Source organism: Sitodiplosis mosellana, unplaced genomic scaffold (assembly GCF_009176505.1).
Source record: "Sitodiplosis mosellana isolate CC-2019 unplaced genomic scaffold, AAFC_SMos_1.0 Smas_scaffold_6150, whole genome shotgun sequence".
Classification (NCBI taxonomy): domain Eukaryota; kingdom Metazoa; phylum Arthropoda; class Insecta; order Diptera; family Cecidomyiidae; genus Sitodiplosis; species Sitodiplosis mosellana.
In genome coordinates this window covers 3,434,778-3,456,606 of record NW_022601391.1, presented here as the reverse complement: position 1 = coordinate 3,456,606, position 21,829 = coordinate 3,434,778, and the positions used below count along the sequence as shown (strand labels likewise).

The following is a 21,829-nucleotide window of genomic DNA, read 5'->3' as shown; positions in this document are numbered from 1 at the left end:
GGTGAATTTTGGTCATTTTTCTGGCATCGAGGCCGGGCGCGCACATTTCACTCATTCTTTCGGTCGTTCTCGGTCGAAGGAGTGTGGGCTGTGTTCGAAAAACCACATCATAAAACCTTTTTGCCTGCTTCTGCTTGTTGCGGCCACATTTGGTAGCCCGGACATGTACACAGTGTACAGTGTACAGCGTACAGCGTATATACGCTGGGTGAGTGCGCTCACCTTATCTCTTTGACGATCTTTAAATTAAAATGAATTAATGACCAATTGTCATTTATCGAAAGAATAATGGCACTCCTGAGCTATAGATTTAATGGAGGTTTTCAGGACCTTTTTTATTATTATTTTCTTTATTTTTTCTCATTTTGGTGTGTGCCTGCGAACGCAGTAAATGAATGTGTATTAAATTTTATTGGTTTTTATTGATTATTTTATGAAGTCGCAATGAGATGGAAAGACACGCATCGGCACTCAAATTACACATTGGCGGATGGGAAACCAATGAATATTGATATACACTTGAACGCGCTATAAAATGGTCAACGAATGAAAATAGTTTATGGTCACCAACCATCGCTATATCTATTTGTTGACGGTGAATAAAATACATTCTTCTAGCGCCGCCATCCAGCCCAAATGACGTTATCGCATATACACATGGCTACTGCTGTCATGTGTACGTCGATCGTACACATTGACCAATCCCCGGAGCAAATGGGAAACTATCCCTTGTGTGGCAATGTTCGTTTTAGTTTCGAAAAACACCTACAGCAATATCTCTTGGCGACAAATGACAAAAACCTTCAGATCATTCCGTTTATCCGGCTCAAACCTGAATCAATTAAAAAAAAATAACAATTGGTTTTCAATGTTTTTCGTTTTCGGTTGGCCTCATTAAAAGTCAATCGTGTCGTCAAAAAGACGGTGTACATCATAAATACAGTTTTATAATCAATTAAGACGAATTAATAAATTAAGCTCGAAAAAATTAATTATCTATTCCGATCATTTACATTTGTTGTGTATTTATTTACACGTTACGTGTTAGCTGCGGCATTTTGATATTGCCCATATAAGTTGGCCCATTAGCACAAAAGCACCGCATCGCGTTGATTCGTCGTTTCACATTTAACTGGGCGCGATAACAGAGTGAAATGTTCAAATCGAAAACAAAATATCTTAATCGAACGTATACGTCGCCACAAAACTTTGAAAACGTCTGTGAAAACACGAAGCTGGAATTCCAATGGACCCTTTCGATAGGCATTATTTGGATGTTTGTGCATCCTTTTTCTTTGAAAAAAGAATCGCTCTCTTTCGTTTATCGTGGCGCTAAACTTCAAAGGCGATGGCATCCGTTTTATATCACTTTTATCGAAAATCAAATGTGCAAACAGTCGTGATCATCGAACTGTTGTGGCAAAACAAGAAAAAAAAACCTCGACAATTCTTCCGACATGAAGGAAACGTAGCCATGGGTAATCCCCAAAAGGATAGTGCAATTTTTGGACATTGATTCCAAATGATTTTGTTGCCGAATCTAGCTAAGCAGAACTGCAATTACATACCGCTTATTTCACATATTGTTGGTATATTGAACAGATGCGAACTACAAATTCTTATTTCTGGCAACTTCCAATGATGTCGGATATTTTAATGACTGAAATCAGCAATTTTGAAAAGGGATGAGCTGGAAAGGAAACTGAAAATTTCAAAATAGACAAACAAAATTTTGAAGTATTTTTGTCTTAAAATACGGAAAGCCAACGGCGAAATAGTTGTTCCCATTTCCTAACTACACTAGTTCTTCTTCTTGTTTTTTCTTTCTCGTCGAGTTGTTTATCCTTTTGAAATCTCTGTAGATTTTACCAATTTCACAATGATCAAGCATATGCGCATCCGCCGCTCATCTGCACGCAAACAGCTTACAGTCAAATTTATATATAAATATATGTATTTCAATGTGTGTTGTTTGTTTCCGAATAAGAAACTGGTAAAAGAGTTTTTTTTTCACTTTAATTCTCTTTGTGTTTTTGTCTGTAATTATTTAATCGCATGATTCATTTGAAGAGAATGGCAAAGAGTGAAAATATGTAGCGCTACAAAAGCTGGTGTACCTGTACGGTCAAAGCCAAAAACCGGCTCCGAATTTTTAGTTGTGTTTGTCTTATCTAAAAAAAAAACGAACTAAAGAAAGCGTTTCTTTCCATTCACTTCGTTTGCTTCACTTTCAACCAACATGCTCATTTGGTCTGCACATTATTATGTGCGTATGATTCCTCTATTAATTAAAGTCCAGAGACAAAAAAAAAACCGAGCACAAAATTAATGTGACAGTATAAAATACCTTTACCCTGATTCATTTAGGTTTCTTTTTTTTTCGCTTCTGGTTGCTTTCAATGTTCAACAGCATCGGCCCATTAAGAACTAGAGAACGAGATAACGACATTCGGAATAGACACATCAAATTAAAACTATTAAAAACCGAAAACGGTTGCATAGGATCGAAAAAAGTCATTACATTTTGTCTTTTATTGGTGTGCTTTCTTCTTTGTTTTTTTTCGTTCGATTGTCCGGCATCGGCTCTAAATCTTGATATATTCATTTATTTCCATCTCTGAGACAGATACACATTTATACACTACCAAATTGGAAATATTTCGTAAATTTTCTCAAACATTTTTCCAACGCATTAATTTTGATCGATGATAAACCATTAACGAAGACGACTGTAATATGATTTCCAATGGCAACACATCGCTCGTTCATTTTGTACCGTGCCACTGTCGCCGAATCGCGGACACTGAGGGCGAATGATTTTAATTGAATACCAATCTCAGTTTATATGATCAATCGGTGATGTTTCAAAGTGTGAAGCATCGGTGGGCTTACACACAATCAGAGTTCCTACAATTTTATCCAGAGCCATTTTAAATACCATGCTATATTGTACATACAATAAAACGGGGAAAAGAAAAGAAAACAAAAGAATGACAACAACCATAAATTTTCATATTTTATTTGCAGAATTTCCGTTTTCAGTGGCAACGAATTCGTTTATGTTTCCAATGAATACTACTAGAATTGAAAGGTCACCGCATTGGCGATGAAATTAATGAACGAAATTGTTGAGACGATAACATCGGCCGAATAGTTTGAAGAAATCTAATACAGTAGACCTATAAAAGCCGCTTCTTTCGATGTTTTTATGGTTATGTAATAAAAAAAAAAAATGGTATTGATTGAGTCTGAATGAAATGGGTTGTAAAAACATTTCAATAGAGTCATGACGAACTATCATAATGAACTATTCAATGGTATGATTTCCGTTGGAATGGTGCAAAGTATTGCTCTTTTTCTGAGAAACTGGACATTTCATGGGGTTTGCAAAAATATTCGACAAGCTGTAACGCAAAGCGAACATATTATGCGTTTCAATTAACTTAGAATCGAGTTTTTGAAAGTATTTATGTTGTCGTTCAAAGTTACCGTCTGAATAAATAAAACATGCATCGGTTGTAAAAAAAATATTAGTGAATGGATGAAGCCTAAAAAAACATTTTTCAAAATCTAACTGTGTGTTATTTTGTGTGCTTCAGTTCCATTTTCATCTTCATTTGAAAGGAACTAAATCCTTAAAAACAACAAAAATATCTGCATTTTAAGCAAAAAAATAACATATTCACTGCAGTTGTGGCGATAGAGAGAGAAAGAGAGAGAGAGAAAACCATCGACAACCGTTTAATCGACGCAAAAACCCCGAAAAAGAGAAGGCATTGTTCGAAGAGAGGCGACCGTCCACATTTTAAGGATGACGAAGAACCCATACAAACACTTTGTAACGTAGCATGAACATGAACAAGCATTTGAACACATTTACGATATTTATTTGGCGACTGGTTTCTTTTTCCTTATTTTTTTGTTATTTTATTCCTTTCGCTCCGCAGTTTACTTACAGTTTAAATTCTATTGTCATGCACAATGAATTTGTAAAGCGATGAAAAAGCGACATAATCGCGTAGCTCAACACAAAAACTAAGAAAAAAGAGTGAGCAATAATCGTTCAATACTTTACTGACAACAAGCTCTTGCATATCCACACACACACACGTTCACGAAAAATGGTAGCGGCAGAAATACAGCAGTATGCCTGGGCTGTGCAGACTCCAGTCTTTTGTTACTTCTCTTTTTTTTGCATTTGGTCTGTCTGAGACAAAATATATTGTAAAAGTTTTAAACAGCCCATCGATCTTTATCTATTTGATGACAACATCCAAAAAAAGAGACACATCAACAATATTATCCAGTCGGTTACGGAACAGCACCGAAATCGCTCTCAATAAATATTAATCGATTAGGAAAACAAAGGGAAACAAAATAAAAGCAATATGTCCATTGAAAACTCAACATTGAGGGGTCTCCAAACAGTTATAGCGCTCTATGTAACATTCTACATTCTACATTAGTATCAATCAAATTGAATAAATCAGTATTATCACAGACTGAACTTCTAGCATCTACTTCATTTAGTGAATGAGACAGTCGCCGTACGATAATGTTGTCGACAAAAAAGGAATCGAACACAACAAATAGTTGTGTCATACGAATATAAAACAATATATATATATGTATATATATTTATTTATTTCGACACACAGAGATAATAAAATCATCGGTTGCAGAGATAGCGGCAAAGTAGCCAAAAGAACAAACACAAATACGACCATTGCTTCTTGAGTCATCTTGATACAAAAAGATAGCAACGAAACCGGCAACTACAGTGGCAGCACACGGAAAAGTTCAGGCACTAAAACATCGCAATTTCTCTTTCGGCACACAAAACAATAATTAAAAGAACACCATTTCATATAATATCCAGCTCTTTCTGTATTCTCTTTTTCTCCTGTTTCGTTGTCTGGTTTCACCATATATTATTGCATTAAAACAATTAATTAAAATGAAATTTGACCAAGTGGCGCACGTCGCGAACGATCAAAGCAACACATTTTTCATTATATTATTTTTTTTCTGTTACTTGCTTTTCTTCCGTTGTTTTTGTCAGTGTGTGTGTGTTTGTCTTTTTTTGCCTTCGGTAAAATGTGCACCGGCTGCTTAATATTTCACTGGATGCTCGTAAATTGTATATCTCTATATTTGGATGGTCCATTGCTTTTGCATGTAATTTTTTTTTATTTCTTTGAATAGTTTTTCTGCTGGCACTCGAATAAGTTTTTAAAACAGATTCGAACAAGAATTACTTGAGTTTGTTCAATTGAAAAAAATGAATTTATGCACATACAGAAACAAAAATTTACGCTAATAAACCGGTGTGAGTGTATTTTTTGTCTATGCTAGAAGTTTCAACTTGAAAATGGAATGGCAAAGTACAGAAGAATTCGTTCAAGATTAACATTTATAAGCTCAAAAAGTTGAAATCGACTGAAAGTGGTAAACAGCTTATACTTCAAGCATTTTACATTTGAATGAAGCGTGACAAAAATGATGGATAGAAGAAACAAAAAGTTGAAAACTCCATTTCTGTCTGTGTTGATAAGAACCTAGAGAATTAAAAGGATTATTTGAGTATTAAATTGTGAAGTTCTTTGAAAGAAAAAAATATATGATCGATCCATTGTGAGTTTGAATTCTTGATGACGAAGTGTGCAACAAAGGTGTTTTAAAATGAAAATATTTGAGGTTCTACTAATCTGTTCAATCAAGTTCGTTATTTGAGCTGTGTGAAGTAAATGTATTTGTCGGATCCAAAATAATCTTATAATGAGGGTGATTTAGATCGAATCCATATATATATATATATATATACAGTATACACCCGATTGTTGGGTGTCGTGTGCATCATATTACTATCTAATATCATTTTTTTTCATACATTTCATATGCCGTCAAATGTTTTGGGTGCAAAAAAATGGGTGAATTCTGAATGACAACAGATGACATAGCTCTATGTGAACAAACGACCAAAACCAAGTAATTTAATGCAAAATCACGCCATTGAACTGAAGAGGCATATGAATTAATATGGTACAATGACAATTCAAAGCAAATCATTTTTTTCTCTTCTTTCTCATGAACACATGAACATTGCACACATAAAAAAAAGCAAGGAACAAAAAGACCCTCTAGCAGCCATCTATTTGCCATTGTATGCATATGAAAGGTATCAAAACCAGCAACAACATAAATATATTTACCGCATATTACTCTTATTAGATTGTTCTCTCTAAGGATTAGTCAGTCGCTATCTATTGAGTTAATATAATATGCGTTTCAGTATGTTCAACACGCTTCTCGTCAGCGCATCTGAGCTAATGCAATGTGAAATATGGTTGTGAGCAGTATTCTATGGACGCGCTTGTGTTCTGGAGCCGAGCGAAATGGAGATACACGCGCCTCATCGTACGGCACACAACTCGGTGTGCAGAAGATTTAATTTGATGATTGAATGAGACAAAATACGTGAAAAGAAAGTACGCACACACCAAAATCACATTCACATCTGTCCGATTTTTCGATGCGGCTGTTTTCTATGCTGTTCTACACACATCATCCACTCCTACATTGTCTGAGCGAAGAAAAAGAGTATGACCGCATCGCAAAAGTCAATGTATATGCATTGTTCACGATAATCATCAAATAAGCACACCATCACATCACCACAACCACCACCACCACTGCCACCACCGGCAATAACAACAATAATCAAAAAATGCACCATAATTCGATAAAAGAAACACAGATTGGCGCACGTATGCTCGCAGTCACATATCAGGCACGATTTATCTTCGAAATACTTTTTCCGCGCTCACATTTGGCTATCTGTTCGCTCAATACTCATAGACACCATCCACATCAGAGCTAGATGGAATAAAAATTAGCAGAAAAAAAAGAATGAACGGCAACAAATAACATCGAAAAAATCTGCGCACTATGCCATACACACACACACACACACACACACATATACACATTCATACGTAACGGGGTCGCCCTAACCATCTTTATCCACTATTTATATGGTACATTGTAGTGTATAAATAAAATAATGAACGCGCACGAGTGAAAGTGAGTGAGAGCATCGTGCAAGGCGCGCGATTTATTGCAATATAATAAATTTTAATCCACGAGAATAGTCGGATGTGACATAATGGGTTTTTGTACATTTGTGCTTTGGAAGGGCGTGTGAAAAGTCTTCTAAATGAATTGAATGAATTGATCCGGAGAGCCAGAGACATATGCATGGCAACCAGCACCAGACCGTGGTTTGTTTGAACCACCGACTGACAACGCCGCAATAATTATGTGCGTTGAAACATATCGAAATGAGACAATGTACAAAATGCAACAGTACGAGTAAAGTACAAATCGAAATCAATGGCAGCGGGAATCGCATCGCTTAAGAGGAAGCACAGTGAATTTTTTTTAAACAAATGTCACCATTACAATGGATCCCTAGCGTTGGCATTGTGCACATTATTTTATTATATTATCAATTCTGTTGTCTCGTCCATTAATGTGCTCCTATTGTTTGCTTATGTTCAAATTTTTCACTCTTCGATAGTTGTTTTTTTCTCTCTCTTTCATTTCATTTGCCACTTTGATACCCAAAAAAAGACAAGTCTCTTTCCGAAAAAATAAAAAGAAAATGGATAGACCAGCAACATTTGCCTATAATATTATAATCGTTGCACATGCCAAATGTTGACTGTTAAGTCCTCTTTACAATTCGGTATTCAAAAAATATATGGTAAGATTGTAAATCTGAAGAATGATCTCTTTTTTTTCGAAATATCAAAATGGAATTTCCAAAACTATTCATAGTACCTAATCCATGCTACCCGACTGGACATTATAACCCATTTAATTTTTGTTTAACCGATATAATATATTTAAATTATATCACTTAAACCGCACATTTTCATTTTCGATGGTCCACCTTTGAAAAACACTCAACGGTGATACGCGGCAAGACACACGGACAATCTGCTAATAAACTATAATCTAATTTTTTGGAATTTTATTTTATAAGTATATTATTATTAAAATTTCATAGACTCTTCTGTTCTCTTTCCGCTTCTTCTCCATAAAATGTTAAAAACATTGACCATTCCATGCTCGCCTGTTCGTTTCTCAATAAAAGCGACTTTTATTGACTGTTCATGTGAAAACCATAAGCAAAACCTTTTGAATCCATAAATATTTTTGTGAAGGCATATTTCGTGGAATAAATGTCATGTTGTTGCACGGTCTTTGATTTGCGAAATATTTCGTTATTTTACGATGGTTTGAATGCAAAGACGGTGAATTAGAAGAGAGAACCAGCGATAACTGAGATAAAACAGGGAATGAGGAATGATGAACTCGATATATAATCGTATGTGTGTGCGTGTGATGAATATCCTCTCGTGTTAAGCGTTAAATGCATACAAAAGTGTTTTGTATTTTTAATGTTATGATTTGGCTCTTATGTCAATTCAGATTTGATTCATTTGGGTGAAACGCGGGGCGTTTCGAATCAAAACAGTACGGACACGCTATGCGGATGGTTGTTTTTCGGTCTTTTTTGTTTTGACGAAGAAGAAGAAAAAAAAAACCACATCTCAAATAAAACTTATCGGCATTTGATTGAACAACTGGGCGCTGTGAATGAAACAAGTAGCCACTAGTGAATTCAAGCAGAAACAAAGCGAAAACCTACTCGATCAATGAAAATTCAAACTATATTTGTAAGTTATATGAGTTTTCGTTTTCTTTGATTTCACAGAGACCAAACTGAATCGAATTATGACACAAAAAAAACACCATCGATTTCTTTGGTTTTTTCTTCTTCAGTGCTACTCCCATTATTATTAGATTTCTTTCAGTTACGTTATTAATTTATTGAGTTAAGTTTTTCCATATTGAATTCACCACATTTTTTTTTCTTCTTCTCATGCTATATTGTGTATTCGACTATGCTGCTCCCGAAACATAATAAACGTCAATTCATATTAAGGAAATAGCCAGCTGAGTTTTAAATCGAATTGAGCTGCTGCCGTGATAAAAAAAAACTTGAATCGATAGGAAAGAAACAATCAACCGCCGACGAAGATGATGACGTATTCAGAGTCTACATTGGAAGAGAAAAAAACGCACAAAGTTAATCTTTCAAAGGTGTGCTGTGTATGGTATAAACACACAGAATGCATCATTAGAATATCAAGAGCAGCGAAAGCAAAACGTTAAAATACTCTGAAATGTCATTAGTTTGGTTTCGATCAATTCGGATCCTCACTCTTTTCAGTGGTTCACATTTGGTTGCCTACTGCTGTTGCCGCCACCGACTGTTTTCAACTCAAACCGCGTTCAAAAAAAGAACATAATGATTCACAAATAAGATTTTTTTTTTGGTCACATTTTTCTCTTTCTCTCTCTCTCTCTCTCCACAAAATATAACTATATATTTTTTTTGTATATATATTTCATATCGCTGCAATGAACAGCCAAGTAACATTGTCAGTTAACATCTGACTACAGCAGTCAGTAGCCATACAAACATATGAAAGGCAAACAAAGAAGTGAAGGTGTGTAGCACATGGTAGTAAAATGCCAAAAGAGCACACATGCAAGACAAGACAAGACAAGAAAACAAACAAATTTTTGATTCGCATGTACATTTTGCAAACATTTATTCATATCAAATGAATTTATATTTTGATTCCCTTTTGTTTGATGTTTGTCTTTTTCGGCTTCTGCCCCTGTCTCCCCTCACAAATAAAAATGAACCAATTTTTGATGGCTGTGGCCTGTTGACAGACGCTTTATGGCCATATTGAAAGAAATGCCAACAAATATATTCATCTCCAAATAAAATGGAATATTGTTGTCAACATCAGGCATTGTGATGATCATGCATTCCATTAAAACAATCTACGTAAATTTTATGTGCGGTTTTTAAGATGAACCATAACACATTAACTTGCATCACAATTTAATTGAATGCCTTTTCGACTGCATTCTTTACTCGGGTTCAGATTCCAACGAACGCGGGCAGAGAAAGACAGCAGAAAAGATACAAACGTTTTCCATTTCAATTCTCGTTCATTCATCAATCGATTAAGAAATTTATTCGTTACTTAGCTGGTCGACATAGGCCGCTTTGATTTAACGAATCAAGAAAAATGCGATATGACGCGAAAAAAATAAAACTTAAAAAGAGATTTGAATACAGATATATCAAACGTGTTTTTTTCCTTCTTTAAACTCACAACTCCACTGATAATATATGTATATATCAGACAAGATGGAACATTTGTTCAATGTGTGCGTATCGCTGTTGAGTAGCGCCAGTCTGGCATCGTACACAAAAAGTGCACAAATATACATTTATATCTTCTTGTGACAACGTCAACATACTGCTCACCAGAACATTCGTTCGTAATCGTTCTCTTCTTCATTCGTCGTTGTCGTTGTCGTTTGTGTTTGTCCATTTGGCATGAAAATTTTCAATTGATAACGCAAAATTCAATCACAAAATCACTCAATGCAATCGACGGCAAACATGTGTTTTGAGAGTGTACAACAAAATTCAAAGTCCTTACGTTCGATTCCGTATCTCTTGGCATTCATGAAAATTTGTTCTCAAGAAGTCGTTTATGTACTGCTCTCTGTAAATGCCTCTATTCATTTATTCGTTTTGTTCATGTGACAATAGTTGAAAACCTCACAATACTTGAATGTGTGTTGCGTATGGCCAAAGGGACAACAATTGACAATAAAAAAAGAGAGAAATAAAATAAAAGAAAACTCATAATTGAAAACCAAATTGCACGCAACCAATAGAAATTTAAACAATTAATAGGAAATGTGAATTTTGAAATTCGGTATTATTTTCATTTCCATTATCATTATATTCTTGCCTTCTTTTTTTTTATCTCAACTCCATGTCGCATGCATATGTGCATTGTATAGAAATTGTCAACCGAATAAAGGCACTAAACTTACGTGCATGTTCTTCATTAGGCAAAAGAAACGATACAAAGAATGCACACAAATCCAACAAATTTATTGAATGTGTGTTACTTACAGCATTGATATCGCTTACCAAGTAGTTTTGTATGTATTTCGTTTTGGCGTTTCTACTTGGTGATATATTTGGTGCACATTTCATGCTCTCTTTACTCTCTCTCTCTCTCTCACTCCCTGTATACTCTTGCACTGTCTAGGAGTTTGGTTTACATTTGCGGCGCACACAAGTTCCAACCGAAATAATGTGTGATACAAAAAGGAAGCATTCGCCGTAAAAAAGCATTCCATGTCCAAGTTCTCAGACTTACCATATATTTATCTGCAAGCCTATTGATATTTGATCTTTGATCGATATCGCTATGTCATACACATGTGTGCCCGTTCATATGCGTGCTGAAGCGACACTAAGAAAACGCAAGGCACATTCGTGTTTTGTAGCAGCCATGTTCAATGAAAAACCGATATTTATTTACGTCGAAAAACCAATTTGCTATGAATTTCGGCTTGGCGTAGCCCCGAAAATGGAATTTTATACTCTCGTTGGTTGATACTTACCGTTCTGTTTCTGTCGCATGACAATTTTGCCTCTTTTGCATTGCCTCCTGTTTGGCACTCAGGTAGAAAAATGACTGTGCTCGAAAGACATTGGATTCGGAAGAGTAGTGGGGATAGGCGTTTGTGGTTGAAAATAGTCTTGAGCTTGTATACTACTTACTTATATAAGATCGCGCCGGACCTCAATTCAATGCGACGAATTAATAAAATGAGGATTTTCATAAATTACGATTTTTACGAACCGAATAAATGCTCTCACACGATTTAGAAAAACTGATGTGTATATAAATATGCGTATATACAGGCATTTCTATTCTTGTTTTGTACCTTATGTTCTGTAAATGATCTTGTGCCCAATTTAAAACGTTTGCCGCTCAAATTCACTGTGACATTTTTTTCCCTTCATTTCCGTTCAAGATATTCCATATCATTTCGTTTCTTTGTGAGTATATCGCTTATGCACTCGGATTTCGTGAAGTGCATTACATAAACCCATGTCGCACGCAATTCCACTTATTGCTCGTATTGCCTTCAGAAGGAAATTATCCGTAAATATTTTGAAATTGAATGACAAAATGGGCGACGATCGTTGTTTTTTTTCCCTTCAAGTCATAATTGTTATCATACCAGCGACAAAGTGCTCCTTTCAGTTTACCATTCGTTGTAACTACCTTTTGTGAAAAAAATTTGTTGAATCTTTTGTCATCATCATTCGGTAGGTTCGAATTAACAGTAACCTGAAGTAAAATGTTCTCTCTTTTTTTTGATGCATCATAATAGCTCAGTGTCCTGCCTATTGCTCTTTTGTGGTTTTCGCAATATGCGTATTGAGCATCATCTCCGTATCATGTCAACATACGAAAAAGAAAAATCGATGCGTTCATCTCGTTGGCAATATACATATATTTTTATTTCTCTTCTTAGCGTTTAACTTTGGTTTGTATAGATGCTTTAAGTGTCACAATTGAAACGAAACGAAATTCCCTTCTAATATGTGTGTTAAATTGGATGTGGGAAAACGAAATAGTTCAGGTAAACATCGTATCGATTCAGATGCCCAACACGCAAGACGATAGATTTACAGTAGAAAACCGAGAGAGAAGAGAAAAAAAAAGAAATAAATCGACAGAAGAATTAAACGCACAATCAATATTGTTTCTCTTTCTTAAGACTTCTTCCTCTGATTTTTCTTTGGTATAGTCTGGCTGCACTGTACAAACTACAGACACTTTTTTGTTATAGCATCAACTTTTTTATGATTAATTAATTTAACTAAAAATTATTAAAAAATAATTTCTGTTTTGAATGCAGCAATGCTATGAAATGGAACTACATCAGTGAAAATAAGAAGGTATAGCAAAAATATTTTTGCTGAATTTCAAAAATTTTATTTATAAAACGGTTTTTATCAATTTAAGAGGTTGATTTCTTAAATTGCATTTTTAAAAAAATCCTTGCCGTAATAATTTTCGGGATTTTCAATTTATTTAACTTTTCCGAAATTCAAGAAAATATTTATTATTTAGAAATAGTTAATAGCTTAGGTTACATCTATAGTTTGCTTCAACCACAAATATACGGAATAGATAGAAGAAGAAAAAAAAACGAAAAAGAAACGGACGCTGAGAGAACGATGCAACAAAACCCAATGAATGTAGCCATAGTACAAGTCGGGAAATGTTCACTTTTGGTAGCATTTGAAAGTATTTCGGAACGATGGAAAAACCAGAAAATCAACACAAACACACGCTTAGAATGAAAAAGAAACTAATCTCATAAATAAAACGTACTGAAAACAAGAAAAAAATTTCTATTCCGTTGATGATGACGACGTTGATAATAGTTGAGCAATCGAAGAAACAGAAGAGAGACTCGAACGGCCGAAAAAGAATTCGGGAGATATAGGAGGAAGAAGAAGAAGCGACAGCAGCAGCAGCAGCAGCCGATGTGACCAAGTAGTAGTTAAATTGTAAGGCAATAAATAAATTTTCTTAGATAGATAGGAAGATTAGTCGTGCGTTTTCGTTGGGCGCATGGGCATAAAAAAAGAAGAGACACAAATCGAATTTCCACTGTTTAATCTATTTAATGTATGGAGTTCAAACAATGCAAAAGGCACATCGCCTTCTCTTTCTTCTTCTTCTTCATCTTCGTTGTTCATTTCACTTAAAATTTTCGTTGCTGGTGACGACGATGTCCAACAACCGATAATGTATCATTTCTGTTGTGTCTCGAAATTCTACACATGTATATCCATTTATTTATATATGTGTGTGTGTGTGTGTGTGGATGTGGATGCACCCAAGAACAATCACAACTACAAGATTGATTCGGAAGCAGCACACCGTTATACCCTAAAATAAAATGAAATAAAATAACATTCTCTCATTTATCTATTTGCTGTTGTTTTCGTTTGAAATCTCTACAAGGCGATTTATTCACTTGCGTGTAGTAAGCTCTTCTGTCTGTTCCAATTTTTCATCCGAAAAAAAAAATCCAACAATTTAGAGATGAACCGAGTGCATTTCAACATTTAAAAAAAATCCAACATTGCTGTAATCATTATTCCAAATCGAAATGTCAATACGACTACGAACATCACATTCAGCATTCAGAGAGAATATCTATAGCTACATAGCCACATCTATACATCGTATTTTCCTAAATACAATTCAATTTATTTCGGTTTGATTGCCGATTAAACGTTCTTAATTCATGTAAAAATCCAGTTTAGTTCATCTTTCTCTGACTCGTTCAGCCTTGGTTTGTTGTGTTTATTTTTATTTTTCTCTTTATCGTCTTTTGTTTTGCTTTGATTTTTCTGGCATGACTCGATCTTGGGCGTTCAATGAAGAAATGTAATTATTTCCATTGGTAATTTAGACGGCGCGGGCTGAAAAGTGTGCGTGTGTCGCTGTAGTCAAATATTCCGTTTGAATTAATGTTTGTCGTTGTAGGCGCGTGGGTTTTGATTAAAATTTATGATTTTTTATTAAATGCAATGCAAAGTAAGTGTTTCAAACCGAGATATGGCCTGGATTAATCAAGTAACCGGGCAGACGTATGCACACCACAAGCCAAAACAATTCATTGCACTCAACTATCAATTTAACTCAATCTAATTTTTGAATAATTTTCTTCAAACGGGTTTCATGGTTCATTCGTTCTACCACAATGTTCGAAGCTAAATGCTTGAATGTTTCGATGAGCTCTGCATGGTTTGAATTACCAAAAAAAAAATGTTTCATCGATTCATGTGTCGCATTTTTGCTTGATTATTTGCTAAATGAGTAAAGTTGATGGAAATATATCGTATCCGGTGATACCACTGTTTAAATCATATTTAGAAGATTGTAATTTATTGCCGGACCGTTTCATTTTGTTTATATGGCCACTTACCTACTTCTGATCAAGAAGCTCAAAACTAATAAAATTCAAGTGCTGGCTTGATGAATATTTGTGTTGATGTGTCCCTACCGCGTGTTATTCAGGCTGCGTGAGAGGTGACTAATGCTAGTGTTCACCCACACAATTTGCAGTATGCTACTTACATTTTTTTCTCTTCTGACTGAATAGTCTCACAAAGGAAATGGAACAAGCCATGGCTTCCAGTTGAATATGTATGCGTCTTTTTCTCATTCGATAGCCTATTTCAAAGTCGATTTTTTTTCTTCAACTCTATTCCAATTTGTTTTTTTTTCGGATTTCAGCCACGACAAAAGAGAGGTGTGAGTTTACTCGATTTCACAATGCTAATTTGCTAGATGAGTGAGTCGCAATAAATTTTCATTTCCAGATTTAACGTCCGAATTGAATGTGGGTGTTAGTTTCAATAATAACCTAATGCCATCGGAGATCAGTGCGGTCACATACGCTTAACAGTACATACCACTGAAGAAAGAAGAGTTGGAAACGTTTTTTTTTTCTTTTTTGAATTTATTGGAATTTTTTTTATTTAGTTTCTTCTTTCGTCAAATATAAAAATAAAGGCCTACAGATAGAAATTTAAATACACAGTTTTTCTTATCTCAATTTCTTAATATTTATAGGTATTAAAATTATGACATGTTTTATGATTGATCATTGACTTCTTTGCCGATTCCAAAACCTTATTTATTTCTTTTCATTTCGTATTTCACGCATCCAAAGTGATATGCGAGTTAAATAAAGTGATAACGAGGAACAAATGTTTCTTTATACAAAGATAAATGAAATTAACTGATTTCCCTAACGATTCATAATAATTGTAATATAATACATTTTTTCTATAATTATGCTTACGAAACGTATATCACAGATGCTAACAAACAAATGAAACTTAAATAAGATGATAACTCGTAAGTGCTATTCGAATCGTAATGATTGGATACGTGGTTCATTTCATTTGTTATTTTGCTTGATTAAAGAATATTTGTTTGTGTATGTTTTAGGGTTTATAATGAATCAGTCAATTTTTGTTTTAAAAAAAAAAGTACGGTTGTCAGTTTCAACTGTAAATTGTCTGCAAAATAGTGGATTTGAAACATAGACAATCACTAGATAGAAACTATACGATCGCTTTGATGATAGTTCGGTAGTTAAGCGTTTCGCAAAAAATTAAATCTTAATATAAATACATACAGGATTCGTTCATTTTTTCTCTCTTCAAATTGATAACTCATCGATGTCAGTCGGTTTTGGTGATTGTAAGATTTTGCTGTTGTCATCTGTTGCAGTTGCTATTGATTGGTTGCCGCTATTGTTTGGATTGGCATTGTTTCTATTTCCGTCCTTAAGATGCTTGACTGTTGGTGGCTGTGCAGTTGCACGATGTATCGTTGGTTCGTCATTTGTTGCACTACCATAGTCCGAATCAATGCCAATGTAAACGTGTTCGATTGTTTGCTTGTCGAACTGACGCGATAAAATCGAAGTGTTCGTCGCACTCGAATAATATGAATCATTCTTATCAAGTGATTGAGGCTCATTGTAATGGATGTTGTATGGCATCATCATTTGTTTCGATGTAATTGATTTCCATGCGTCCATCGGACCACCGCTGTAGTAGCTTTGGTGTTGGTTATTTTGTGATTGAATTTCTTGTAAATGATTTGGCATGTTGAATGACGGATGTTGCATTACTACTGGTGGCATTTGTTGTGCTGTTGCGGGCGGTGCATAGTGTGATGGGTGCGTTTCCACGGCATATGCCAATTTGTATGAAAAGTCGATTTCCCATGTTCTCAGTAGCACAACACCGCGTCCAGCGTTGTTAAACAGCTCACGATCGGTGTTTGATTGTAGATTCAAGTTTGGCGCTTGGATAAGTATCACTTTTCCTGGCATCCATGAGTTACCGACTGCACTACGAATTTCCGGTCGGCTCCATTCGGTTTGCAGGAAATTGTTTGTTAAATAAATGACCAGCTTGCGCGATTGATAAGCGGCGGTGAGTAATTTGGCGGCCGACACATTTTTATGCTGCATTCCGATGCGAATTTGTGATTTATTCTGTTTTAATTCGCTGACGATGTTCAACATTACGTAATCGCAGTCATCTTTGGCCGTAAGCACTAGGGCATCGTAAACGGATTTTGTAGTGCCAACCGTGTTTCCATTGCTTTTATCTAGTGATGCATTCGATGACGAGTATATGCAACACATCTGCTCTTTGATTGTGAAGATGGCGACAAGAACGGCCAAAATGAAGAAGATAATTAATATAAATGCCATGAGTGGGATGTATCCGTGTGGAATGCCTTCGGGTGGCAAAACCAGAACGTTGTTTATCGGAGAGTTAAGCAGATTCTTGCATTCATTCGTCAAATTCCGATCGATGAGTAGTTTTCGCCCTTTGTGCTGATCTTCATTGCCATTTATAGTATCAATTGCAGCGCCAGCACCATCTTCAACACAGTGAATGCTGTTCGAATCCGTAACCACGACATTGCTGTCCCAAACGAACGGGATGAATTCTTGTAGAAAAGAGCAACTGCAGCTCCACAAATTGCGTGATAGCGTCAACGTTTTCAAATTGCGTAAATGGGGCGAATGCATCTGATAGGCTGTCAAGGCGGTTAATCGATTCCCATCCAAACGTAAAATCTGCAGGTATTTCAACGAATGGAATGTTGTGTTTTCAATATATGTGAGCAGGTTATTTTGTAAGTAGAGCTCTTTCAAGTGGTATAGCGTATTGAATTCGTTGCCATACAGTGCCGTCAATTTATTGTCCTCCAAATGAAGGCGTTGAAGGTTTGTGTTCAGGCCATTGAAGGCGTGCGGTTGAATCGAAATCACATTGCTGCTGTTCAAATACAAGGAGCGTAGATGACGGAGTTTGTTGAATACATTTGATTGCAAATCAAAAAAGTTGTTTCCGTCCAAGTACAAATCGGTTGCATCCATTGGCACACGTTCCGGTATCTGCAGTGCATTCTGTTTGCCACAATTGATTTTGTTAATGGCTCCACTTTGGTCGTGGAAGCATGCACAATTGTCCGGGCACTTGATATTACAATAACATTTTGTGTGTTCACAGCAGTGGCATGAAGCCGGGCATTTCGATTCGTAGCGACACAAAAATTCGTCGGCTGATAGCGATGAAAGTAGACGAACTGGTGTGTTCCGAGTGTGCGTTACCAAACATTCAATGCTTTCATAGTCCATAATGCGAGGATGTTGGTGCTGTTGCGTTCCACTCATGTCGTTTATATTTCTTAGCCAACCCATTGAACAATCACACTCGAATGGATTTCCCGACAAGTAGAATTCAGTGTTTTTCTTCATGGAAGCCATGGCGGAGATGCGTAGTGCGTGCAAATGCAATTTGGTGATGGCATTTGAATACAAATCGACGCGAGTCAAATTCTGTTTGTCAATAAATGTGTTCGGATATACGTTGCGGATGAGATTGTTGTTGACGAAGAACAATTCGATGCTGTTTGGTACTGACAACGAGCCAATTTCCGTGATGCGATTGTGACTTGCATCCAGTGTGGTGACAGTTATTTCGGGTTGCAGACGATAGTAATTACCAAGTGCTTCGATAAAATTACTGTGGATGTCCAACCACTTGAGATTCATTGGAATGAATGCGTAGTCAAACCAAACGAGTTGATTTTCGGACAAATTCAGCCACAGCAACGAATTTAGCGTGGCAAAAATCCCATTGATGTCAGTCAGTAGATTTTTATCCAATCGAATAGCTTCAATTTCATTGTTTTTATCAAATGCCCCACGTTCAATGCTTTGGATTTTGTTTTTGGCCAAGTTTAGTACGTGCAAACCGCGCAATGGATAGAAAATGCCGTTTGTGATGTTCGAAATAAGATTGTCCATCAGTCGCAGTCCAGTTAGTTGCGACATGTTCTCGAACGACTCGTTGCGTAAAACGCTAATGCGATTCTCTCCCAAATCCAAGCTCTTCAACATTTTCAAATCCCGCACCGAGGCTGGTACATCGGTCAATTGATTGGAGCTCAAATCCAATTCCTTGAGGCTGGTGCAATTACGGAAGGCGCGAGTGTCGATTAGTGTGATCAAGTTGTTGCTCAGTACTAAACGGTTCAGCACATGTAAGCCATTGAAGAGACCAGCACCGATGATGTGCAAGCGATTGCCGGATAAATTCAGGGTGTGTAAATTGTTGAGTGCCGAAAATGCGCGCTCGTGCACAATTCCGATCGAGTTATTGCGCAGATCCAATACTTGCAAGAAATTCAATGTCTTAAAGTGTGATTCGATGCGGGTCAATGCGTTGTTTGCCAAATTCAAAACAACCAAACGTTTTAGGCCAGCCGCAGCAGAGCCAGATTCACTTGAACTCATGTCCAAGTCGTCGTTTTTATCAGCCCCGCTGAAAATCCAACTGTCGATGTAGTGGCTCGACAATTGGTTACTGCTCAAATCCAATACCATTAGTTCGGGCAAATCACGGAACAGAGCAGATGGTAACTGGTACAATTTATTGTTCTGTAAATGCAATTCTTGCAATTTTTTCGTGTCATTTAGCATATCAGTGGGAAGGCTTTCCAGTTGATTGTAGCTGAGATTCAGATGGGTGAGCGAATGCATACCGTGAAATGCGCCACTCGCAATTTTCGTTAAATTATTGTGTTGCAATCGAAGTTCTTTCAATTGTGACAAATTCGATTCTGTCCAATCGCCATCGATCGAAACCAATTGATTATGGCTAATGTCGAGCATTTTTAATTCGTTGAACAGATTTCGATTGCCATTGCCACATGTATATCCAGAATCATTGAGCGAACCGATGCGGTTATGTGATATATTTAACGATTCGAGACTTTTTAGCGGGCATAAAATCTCATATGGGATCGCTCGCAGGTTGTTCTGTGTCAATTTAATATCGTTCACATTTGGATGATCAACAAAAATGCCATTGTCTATTTCCAATTTGTTGCCATCGCCCCATTCACTGTTGCGTGTTTCGATGTCGATGCGCCGTAAATTTCTTAAGCCGGTAAATGAACCATTGATTAGATGCAACAATTTACAGCCATCGATGATGATTTGCTCTAAATTGTCCAGTTTGTGGAAGAAACCGGCCGCAATAACACTTTCGTCGAGCACCGTATTGTCACAGTGGATGGATAGTGTGCTTGTGGTCGCCGTACCATCAACGTCACTAAAATCAATGGCACTTGCATTGTCTATTGTCCGCATAAAACACATTATCGACTGTCCATATGTTTGCCATGTGCATTCAGTGTTCGTCGTCGATTGCACTAACGCGATTGGCACAAACATGCACATGAGCACGAATTGAACGAAATGGCCAGTTTGCCGGGATTGTGTGCTCTTTCGATTGTACTGTGCCATTGCTAACGTTGCGTTTTGTTTTGTTTTATACATTACTAAATATTCTCTTTCTTTTTTTTCACACAAAATACAATTTTCGAGCTTTTTTGTCAATTTGCTCTATGTTTTCGGTTATCTGTTTTGCGCTTGGTTTAACACACTATTTTTACCGAAAGCACATGATTGTTCAATGTTCCAACTATATTTCACTGTTCAATTTTTTTCTTCCTCGCTTTTTATTTTCTCTTTGCAAACTTAACCGAATTGAACGAAATTCACTTATACACAAAGTCCTCCAATGTCCATTGACAAAATAAACTTTGAAATTCACTTTGAAAACAACTGAAGGAAGTTTTTGCTACGTTGTTCAAGCATTCTTGATTACGTTCGTTCGATGAGAAAAAAAATAAATATGCTCCGTAATAGAATCAGTAGTGGGCAAAGTAAGTTGATCGAATATTTCTTCAAACTTAAAATTTCAATTCGATCGTATGTATGTTATGTTGGGATAAGAATTTTTCTTAAATGTTTGTTGATCCGTGAATCACGTCTGCTTTGCTCTGTTGATCGAAGTGAACTGAATTGTTGTGTACAACTTGAGGGACATGGTAGAATCGGTTCTGGTTGTTTTTTCTTCGGCTGTGACCGCTCATGCTACAGAAAATCACAAGAGCAATCATCAATACATACGCAACGGTCGCATATGCATTCAATTCAACGATCGTTTTCAATACATTCGAACGTGAGTGCGTATATGTGTGTATGTGTGTGTACATGTGTTCGTTTTTGTTGTGTATTATGTCGAGAGCAAAGAATAAGAAACATACGAACGAGATGGAAACATAAAAATAGGGAATGAGATACAGCCGAATGGTTGAGCAAAGAGAAACGATCAAAAGAGACACCAAATCTAATTTTAAACACCAATTGAATGCATGCATACATGCATGCATCACTCATACATATATGAAATGGTGCGCTTGGACCCGTACATGCCACACATGTTTGAACGAATGGCACAAAGAATTAAACGACAAAACCGTATTTTTGTTTTGCTACAACACCAGCGCGACGAAGAGACGAGAAAAAAGAGTGTACAACTAAAAGGAGGGAGAAAAAGAGACACGCAGAGATAATTATATTTAATAACTCAAACTCACTGTAAGATAAAAGAGAACCAAAACACAATACCAACACATTCGCATTTGAAACGATAGAATCCTATGTTTTCGTTTTTGGTTCCGTCGTTTGCGTTACGTTGAATTCCATTCCATTCCTTTGATTCTGCACTATTATTATTGTTGTTATAAAATTTTGTCCATAGCATAAGTCGACAAAATACTTTGAATGTGCTTACAGCATGTTATGCATAAGCGATACAAAGCGAATATAGGGAAAATCAGAACTGCATGACAAAAGACACACGAACCGAATGCACACTAAACTG

General features: G+C 36.2%; 1 protein-coding gene across 1 annotated transcript; it reads right to left on the bottom strand.

Annotated features, from left to right (window-relative positions):
• Positions 1-15,412: 15,412 nt before the first annotated feature.
• Positions 15,413-20,955, bottom strand: LOC129574186 (toll-like receptor 7). Its single transcript, XM_055455779.1, has one exon. It carries the CDS (start codon positions 20,434-20,436, stop codon positions 16,225-16,227), a length of 4,212 nt encoding a protein of 1,403 aa, XP_055311754.1. The 5' UTR covers positions 20,437-20,955; the 3' UTR covers positions 15,413-16,224.
• Positions 20,956-21,829: the final 874 nt, after the last annotated feature.

What these genes read in the sequence shown, in the direction of transcription:
- LOC129574186 (XM_055455779.1), bottom strand. Translation starts at nt 20,436, where the DNA reads ATGTATAAAACAAAACAAAACGCAACGTTAGCAATGGCACAGTACAAT.